Below are 9,645 nucleotides of genomic sequence, written 5' to 3'. Positions count from 1 at the left end.
GAAGTCACAGATCCAGTACATTTTGCAGGAAAGAATTGCAAAATGGATTCTTCAAGTCAAAATGACTGGCAGGAAATCTAAGGGTAGACCAAGCATGAGATGGTTGAATAATATCCATAGTCTCAGTTCATGCTTGGGAATCAAGTCAGAAAGTGTAATGACAGTTGATTCTGGTAGGAGTTTATGGAGGAGGTGCCTGACGATGCTATCCCCATTACCCTCCCAGGAACAGTGTGCAAAGATGGATGGATAGTTATTCATTCCTTAAAGAGCTCTTTATAGTCTAAAATTCATAAAATTGATTTTCCTTTGACAAGTAGGAAGGATCTTACAAAACAGGTTTTTCTGGAAGGAGTTACTTTGCACACTGGTTTATACTTCACTTAATTATTTGTATAACTTGTATTAAGTTCTTTAATTAATTATTGTCTATTCTCTCATTAGATTGTAAAAATATATTTATTATTATTGATTTCTTACATTAATATTGTTTTTTTTTTTGTTTTTTACATTAATATATTCGTTATTAGTAAGACAGATAACAGTAGTGTTTGATAAAATTTTTAGCTGTATATAGTTATATACCTTCACTCTGAATTTAAATTCTTCTCAAATTAACTTTTTCTTTTCATTCCTAGTAGCTAATCTTCTATTTCATAATTCCAAGAATGTAGGACAATAACAATAATTCATTGAGCTATTTTTGAGGAAAATTCAATATTCTGATGTTTTATTTGAAACTTTACCCATTTTATAATTTTAGCTTACAAGGAAAAGATTGGCCTAAAATGCCAGTTTCTTTTGGAGCCTAAACCTAAGGAACCAACTTCACACCAATATGATTATGGTGAGTGTTCTTTTACTTTACAGCATGGAAGACACATATAGACCATTATTGGCCTTTCAAAAACACACAGAGGCTTTTAACTTCATTTAACCCTTTAATATTAAATCCACCATATCCGACTAAAATTTTCTATCTCTAAAAGTAAAACAATCGCACCATCAAAACCTTGAAGTTCCAAGGTTATGCAAGATTAATTCAAAGTCATGTGAATAAATAAACATTACATTTGACAGAGTAATCTGAATGCTAAAGGGTTAAACATTTATTGTTTGGTGTTAAAATCTTCACTGCACCAACTGCAACTTGGTAATTGATGCAGTTCTATATGAGATAGAGTAGATCCATTTCAGTCACTAGGTTGTTGCATTTGGTGTGACAAAATTTTAATACCAAATAATAAGTGTTTAAATGAAGTTGACAATTTTTTGTGTGTTTTTGAACGACTAATATGTGTCTTCCATACTGCAGTTGTTTTAGTTTCAACATATGGTATCCAATCAAACCACTTGCCTTGGCAAGTGCACCTTGAAATTTTTTTATTTTGAAAGTTGGAAGTTGTTTGCATATGCAGTAGCATATTTATTTTTCCTTAAATGGAATTATTTGCAAATTGGACACATATTCTTTTTAGTGTGAAATTGTTAACTCACGTTTAATTAAAAAATTAATTTTTCTATTTTTTAAAAGGTTTTCACACATGGCTGTGTGTTTAAGAAGTTCACTTTACAACTGCATGGTTTTGGGTCCACTCCCACTGTGTGACACCTTGGAGAAGTGTCTTCTACAATAGCCCTGGGCTGACCAAAGCCTTATGAGTGGATTTGGTTGAAAGAAACTGAAAGATGACTGTTGTGTGTGTGTGTGTGTGTGTGTGTGTTCATACCTCCTATTCTTGACACTGCATGCTAATTGTAAAGAAATGTTACCATCATACAAGCAGTGTCATTTGTTTGCATTCTCTCATGAAAACATGTCTGTGTTCATATTCAAAGGGCTATGGGAAATAATACCTTATTTGAAAACAAGTGATGTTTAATAACAAGAAGAGATTCCAGTTGTAGAAAAGGAAGAGTAATATAATTTATTTTTAAATTGTGTCCTAGATTAATTACTCCTGCTGATACTATTATAGAAAGAAATTTATCGAAAGCAGATGATTATATCAATGTATCGTTAACTTTTGCAGATGCCATGACTGTGATAGCATTTTTGAAGCATTTTGGATTGGAAAAACATTTTAAGGTAATAAAGGAAACACAATACAATATTAATTGCCTGCTTTTCTTTCTCATTCCTTTGGCATCTCACTCCAGTCATCATCATCATTAACATCCATGTTCCATGTTGGCATGGATTGAACAGTTTGACAGGATCCATTGATGCAGTCCTTGAATTGCAGCGTGCTTCAGCGTCTACTTTGGTATGGTTTCTATGACTGGATGCCTTTCCTAACACCAACCACTTATTTCATGAACAGGGTGCTTCTCTGGCTGGCTAGTTCCTCTCAAGCCGTCCAACCCATGCCAGCATGGAAAACAGACATTAAATGATGATGATGAACCAAGTCCAATATTCTGAAAGTATTTAATGCCTCACTAAAATAATCTAAAATTAGGTGGCAAGTAAGCAAACACATTTGAGCATCAGGTGAAATGCAGTATGGTATACACCCTTGCACATAACGTAAATCCTCGAGTATAATCCGCACTTTTTTCCCAAAATTTAAAGGTCAAAATTTCTAGTGCATACTATATACAAGGTTAAAAGTGAAAAATATTTTCTAAGCAAAATTTTCTAAGTGATAAATATGTAAAGGCAATTTACTTAATATTTATTTTTCACTGACGTTATTACTGTTATTTCTTTATTTTCTGCAAACAAAGTGCACAAAAAAGCTACACGTTTGCATTAGGTTATATATACAATAATAATAAACGACGTTACCGTATATATGTTTACAAACCAAGAACGTTATACAGACCTCCTTGACTCAAGTTAGAGAAGGGGTGCGTATTATACACAAGGTTTAGGTTTTTCAGAGGTACAGCCCCCTAAAAATCCCCTGCATATTCTACTCAAGGGCGGATTATACTCGAGGATTTACGGTATGTGGTATAAACCCTTGCACATATACTCTGATCTCAAACCCTGTCGTGGTTGTCTTTGTCTTTATCCTTTATGAAATATCAGTCTAGGATGGTGAACTGATGAAATCGTTAGAATACCTGCTGTCTTAAAGTAAAGGATATATTTGTTACACTGTCCAAAAATAAAGATGGGAAGGTCACGGCTGGAATGTCATTAATCATAGGTCTATGTTACCAGGGCTGAGCTGGGGCTAGGCCACCACATTTTTCACGCAGTCAAAACTAGATGAGTAGACATCTCCTGCTACTAATGTTTAGATGAAAGGATCTAATTTATAGATATGATAGTTATTATAATCATCTTTCATGTCAGCATTTGTCTCAGATTTTAAGCTATTAGAAGCATTGTGTAGATATGATTAATTCGTTATTGACTATGATGGCTATGTGGTTAAAAAGCTCAGTTTCCAACTATGTGGTTCCAGGTTCAGTCTTGCTGCACAACACCTTGAGTAAATGTCTTCTACTATAGCCTCGGGCTAACCAGTAGCTTGTGAATGAATTTAGTAGATGGAAACTGTATGGAAACTTGCATGTCTGGTTGTGTATATATATGTCTGTGTGTGTCTTTGTATTTGTCATCCCCCCACCTCTTGACAATTAATGTTGGTTTGTTTATGTAACCACAACTCTTAGAGGTTCAGCAAAAGAGAGTGACAGAAAAAGCACGTGACTTATAAAAATAAGTGTTGAGGGTAGACTTTTTCAACTGAACCCTTCAAGGCAGTACCCCAGCATGGCCGTAGTCCAATGACTTAAACAAGTAAAAAAATAACAGAGAAAAGATTATATCTGAGTAGAAAACTACTTTTTAAGTTTCTTTTTTTATTTTCTTCTTCAGCTCAACATTGAACCAAATCACACAACATTAGCCGGACATTGTTACGATCATGATGTTGCTATGGCTTCATCGTAAGTAACTTTTATTTTCTACTTCTATTTATTTGATCATCTGATGGCTGTGTGGTTAACAAGTTTGCTTCCCAGTTAAATGATCACAGGTTCAATCCCACTGCAAGGATACTTTCAGTGAATGCCTTCTACCATAACATCAGATTGACCAATGGCTTATGAATAAAATATGGTAGATGGAACTGTGCAGAAACCATCACAATGCCTGTGTCTGTCTGTCTACCTGCCCATCAGACAAACGAGACCATTTTTGTGTGAAAGGTGACTTTGTTTACAATCAGTATGTAAACACACATACACACACACAACACAACACACTACTTCAGTTTCCACTCACAATGAGTGAATAGGCCAAATAGAAGATACTTGCTCAAGAAGATGCCACACAATGAGATTGAATCTGAAACCACAGGGTTGCAAGGCAAACTTCTTAACCACACAGCCATACCTGCACCTGACAGTCATGCTATTTCTGAAAAAATAAATACAAATCTTAAGATTATGACTGTGATGATCATTAAATTTGCTTGATTAGAGCTAATCTGGAGCTAAAAAACAACAATATACGTGTGGAGAATAGCCAACTCAAACATTCCCTACAGTCAAACATCTGTCATACTTTACTTCTCATCAACTGGCATAAGGCCAACTCCCTCAATACTACTCCCCACTCAGCTGAGATGAGTCTTGTCTTGCAAGCTACGTAGTGACCTCACTAATAACAGTATCACATAAAAAGTTCTCAGTACAAACTGTAAAGTGCTTGGCATTAAGAAAGATATTCAGCTGTAGAAACCATGCTAAAGCAGACACTCTAGTATGGTGCAGTCCTCTGGTTCACTAGCTCCTGTTGAATCATCCAACCCATGCCAGCATGTGTAATGGACGTTAAATGATGATGATATCAGAAATAATAGTACACATTCTCATGTCTTTTTCTGTCTTCCTTATTTGCAGTTTTGGTATGCTGGGCTCAGTTGATTCCAACACAGGATCCCCTGAACTTGGTTGGGATACAGATGAATTTCCAATGGATGTTAAAAACACAACGTTTGTTATGAAAGTAAGCACTGGACTTGTTTGAAATTTAATTTGTTTTGTTTTTGCTTCTTTACACAAGGTCTATGATGTATCAGTGAAATTGGTCCATAATTTTAGTTTTAGGCATGGACATGGCTGTATGATTAAAGTTTGCTTCCCATCTGCATGGTTTTGGGTTCAATCCCATTGTGTGGAACTTTAGGCAAATGTCTTGTTACTATAGCTCCAGGTTAACCAAAGCCTTGTTAGTTGAATTGGAATACTGAAAGAAGCCTTTCATGTGTGTGTGTGTGTGTGTGTGTATATACCTGTGTATGTCAACATGGAAAATGTACATTAAATGATGATAATATACATCATCATCGTTTAACGTCTGCTTTCCATGCTGGCATGGGCTGGACGGTTTGACTGAGGACTGGCAAGCCAGGAGGCTGCACCAGGCTCCAATCTGATCTGGCAAGGTTTCTACAGCTGGATGCCCTTTCTAACGCCAACCACTCTAGAAGTGTAGTGGATGCTTTTTATATGTCACCGGGATGAGGGTAGGGCAGTCAAGTGTCACTGGCATCAACCACGCTCGAATGGTGCTCTTTATGTACCACTGGCATGGGTGCCAGTTAGGTGGCACTGGCATCAACCACGACTACAATTTCTTCTCAAGCACAGCATTTTACCTGACAATTGAAGGGTACTTTTAAATGAGCCACAGCTATGATCTCACTTGGCTTGCTGGGTCTTCTTAAGTACAGCATATCTCCAAAGGTTTCGGTCGCTTGTCATTGCCTCTGTGAAGCCCAACGTTCGAAGTTTTTGCTTTACCACTACATTCCATGTCTTCCTGGGTTTACCTCTTCCACACGTTCCCTCCACTTTTAGGGTGTGACACTTCTTCACACCTGTCCTCATCTATACGTAATACATGACCATACCACTACAGCTGATGCTTCTTATGTCCAACTTTTCTCTCAGGGCGCTTACACTCTGTCATGCATGAACACTGACATTACACATCCAGTAGAGCATACTAGCTCCATGTCTTTCAAACCTATGCATGCCCTCAGCAGTCACAGCTGTGTAGCATGGCTAATCATTTATAGTTTTAATGTCTACTTTTTCATGGGTCAGACAGAATTTGTTGAGGTAGATTTTTTTTCTACTGCTGGATGATGCTTCTGCTCAGCCTGGGGCTATAGTAGAAGAGACTTGTTCAAGGTGTCACATAATCAAACTGAATCCAAAACCACAAGATTCGGAAGCAAACTTCTCAATCATACTGCCATACCTCTGCTGATATATGAATGGAATGTAAACGGAATTATAAGAGAAAACTCAGATTATAATATCATAGAATATTTTCAATAATTTTGTTCATTATAATTTTTCTAATGATTTCTCATTATATTTCAGACAGTCTTGCAGCAAGGTGGACTCCAGCCTGGAGGTCTGAACTTTGATTGTAAAGTACGCCGAGAGTCAACACATTTGAACGATATGTTCATTTCTCACATTGGTGTGTATGCTTGTCTTTGATCTGGACATTTTTCAAGTTCTTTGTTACAATCTGACTATACAATATAAATATTGTCTTATTAACAAAGGGAGAGAGAGAGAGAGATTTTCAGTTGTCTCTTATCATTCAATCCTGTCTTTTGTTATTTTATCATTTAATAAATTTTATCTAGTACCTTAACCCATTGGTCTTCAAACTGACAAATAGCTGCCCCTTAAACTCCCAAAATATTAGCAATCCTTATGTGTGTTTATGTGGCAGTCCTACAAAGGACGATGTTACTTTATAGGACTGCCACAATCTTAGGGCATATACACTTTACTATTCGGTACTGTTACTGTATATCTCTCACTCAGAGATTTAAAACAAATAAAACCTTGTTTTTGACTTATTCAGGAGCCATGGATACATTTGCTCAAGGTTTATTAGTGGCTGCCAAAATTCTGACTGATGGTGTTATTCCTGCTGCAGTTAAGGTAAGGATTAATTCTATGCTATCACTTGCTTACCATTTTAGTGTTTTTTGCTATATTATTCTTGAATCACAAGTATTCAAATATGTGTGTGTGTGGTTAAAAAAAGCAGGAGATGAATTTTAAAGCTGATTTTAGATAATTTAAAAGCTGTATTATTATAGTTATTACTATTATTATATCTAACATACACAATTTGTTGCTGGAGGTGTCATTAATAAAGCAGCTGTTCATTTCCCATGAACTTAGACTCTTTGCACTTCCAAGGAGTGTTGTTTCCTGGATTTGCACCACTTTACTCCTCCTCCTCCTTCTCCTCCTTGCACCAGGACTAGAGAAGTTGTTTTGCTCTTGGTAAGACTAAAAAAGTCCTCTCTACTCTATAAAGACTTCATTCATTCAAGGCAAACAAAGCCAAAATGTAAATTGAAGGCTAAGTATGAGTATAATAGAGAAACAGTGATAAGAGCAATAGGTTGGTAAAGGAAATAGTAATAGAGGTAATAGAAGTGATAGGCAGCTACACTTTGCTTGTTGATAATGAGACTGACTAGAAATACAGTGAGTGCAGTGTAATATGGGAAAAAGGAAATGAGGAGAGTAATGGGAGGGAGAACAGTGTATGTCAACACAGTAATAGAAGAAAGTGTAATGTGTGAGAGAGAGTGTGTGTGTAAAGGGTTGAAAGAAAGCCATAAAAATGGATAATGGTAAGAGCAAGTTAGTGATGGTATGAGAGAGTGTGGTGAATGTTAATAAAGAGTGATACAGAAGAAAGAAAGTGATGATTAGCAGTAAAGAAAGGTGATGGCATGAGGATTATATATGTGGGAGAATTTACGAAAAAAACAACAACAGACAAGGACAGGTGGTGTAAACAACAAATGGATGTATTAGTTTAACGCTTGGGAATAGAGAAAGTCTTTAACGTTTCGAGATACGCTCTTCAACAGAAAGAAATAAGGAGAAAAACAAGGAGAAAAAAATATGGTAGCATGATGACTACTCCAGACTGATGACGAGCAAAGACTCAGAAACATGTCTCTGGATGCAGGCTTAGCTGAGTGGAGGTGCTTGTCTCCCCCTTGTAAACATAAGGACATAGGAAATGTGTCAAGGCCGACAAGAAGCAGTGCAGCTTCCTAGGTCTAACCAACAGTAGTATTATTCCCTTCAGGGGACTGTCACATTAAGCTGACAGCATACAACTACTTCATCGTATCACTACTGCATAAATCTCTCTGAGAGATTTAGAAATGTATTATTTCTAAATCTGTTGAAGGTCTTCTTCAGATTAATGAAAATTAGGTATAATGGTTTACTTTTGGCTATGTGCTGATGCAGTTGTCTCACTAAGAAGCAAGCATCAGTAGCACTTCTTCCTGGTATAAAGCTGAACTGCATTACATCTAGGCTAATTTTGTTCCTTATCAATTGTGTTATAACTCTTTACATAACTTCCATAATCTGGTCCATCGATTTAATGCTTTTGTCATTGCCACTTTCAAGGGCATCTCTTTTGCTCTTGTTACATTTTAGAATGTTACTATTACTCCAGTCATTGGCTGTGATATCTCCCTATACTGCCTAAATGTTAATGTGAGTTACTAACTTGCAACCTACCTCACCAAATATTTCCAGTATCTCGGCAACTATTCCAGATACCTTCCATTGCAACTTTGGTGACCCAGTATGATCGCCAGCATTGCAATGCGGTCAGGAATCCTCACACATCTGATCTTCATATCACAGAACATGCGCAAATCTTTTACTCTCAGCTTTTCTTCTTTGTTAAAACATCTGACTTTTGTAGCTTAGTCTTTCCCTAGATGAATGATATATCACATTATTATGTTTTTTTCTACAGGAACGCTACAGTTCTTTCAATTCTGGGATTGGTAAAAAAATCACTGATGGTAACACAAGTTTTGAGGAATTGGAAGTAAGTATACAACAGGCTTCAAGTTATCTCAAATAATTTTTCATGACTGTGAATAAATTTTTAAGACATCATCACCATTATTATTATATTTCATATTAAATTTCAGAAATTCTTTGATTAATATCTTTATTCAGCATTTACTGGTATAGTATCAGCTCCACATACTGTATTTATTTCTATGATATACACTCATGCACACCACTAAATTATGAACAATGAAAACCTATAAAAATATTTCAAGTATAATGAGCTGTTTTTATTTTTTAGTTTTATGATGTGCAGGAAGGGAAGGGTTTAGTCCTACTTATGATTTCAGACAGAAATACATCGAAAAAATTCATATTTTCGATTCAAGAAGCATATACGGATATGACCTTTGAACCTTACCGGTGTAGATTGTAAAAATGTATCTGGTTTAACATTCTGTTTTATGTCCTTTATATTTTTCCGTACTTCTATAGGGGGTTCCTATAAGGTTGTTATCCACCCCTGATTGGAACTCTCCCGTATGACATGTACGCATGCTCAGTGACTTGCTTTAATTTCCGCAGACTAACGACTCACATACTGTACTGACCGGTTAATATGTCTCCGAAGAAATCACGCAAATACTGCTGTATATGCAGCCACTATAGAGGGAAGAATGTAGACGGCAAAGTTATTTCACTACATAGATATCCTGCAAACGTAGCTATTCGTCATATTTGACTTCAGAGATCGAGACTTGCGACGAAAGACTTTATTTACACTGCAAATAGCCAAATGTGTTCCCA

At 36.2% G+C, this 9,645-nt stretch overlaps 1 protein-coding gene across 1 annotated transcript in view; it reads left to right on the top strand.

Annotated features, from left to right (window-relative positions):
- The window catches only part of LOC106873385 (xylose isomerase), a 27,427-nt gene that overhangs the window by 13,455 nt on the left and 4,327 nt on the right, over positions 1–9,645 (top strand). The window contains exons 8-14 of the mRNA XM_014920732.2: positions 764–847; positions 2,034–2,089; positions 3,836–3,906; positions 4,864–4,969; positions 6,355–6,457; positions 6,854–6,933; positions 8,798–8,872. Coding sequence (XP_014776218.1) covers positions 764–847; positions 2,034–2,089; positions 3,836–3,906; positions 4,864–4,969; positions 6,355–6,457; positions 6,854–6,933; positions 8,798–8,872 — 575 coding nt within the window. The remainder of the gene's footprint in view (positions 1–763; positions 848–2,033; positions 2,090–3,835; positions 3,907–4,863; positions 4,970–6,354; positions 6,458–6,853; positions 6,934–8,797; positions 8,873–9,645) is intronic.

The sequence above is a fragment of the Octopus bimaculoides genome, chromosome 7, assembly GCF_001194135.2.
Source record: "Octopus bimaculoides isolate UCB-OBI-ISO-001 chromosome 7, ASM119413v2, whole genome shotgun sequence".
In the NCBI taxonomy this organism is placed as follows: Eukaryota; Metazoa; Mollusca; class Cephalopoda; order Octopoda; family Octopodidae; genus Octopus; species Octopus bimaculoides.
The sequence above is the reverse complement of the archived record's forward strand: the minus strand, read 5'-3'. Positions and strand labels throughout refer to the sequence as shown.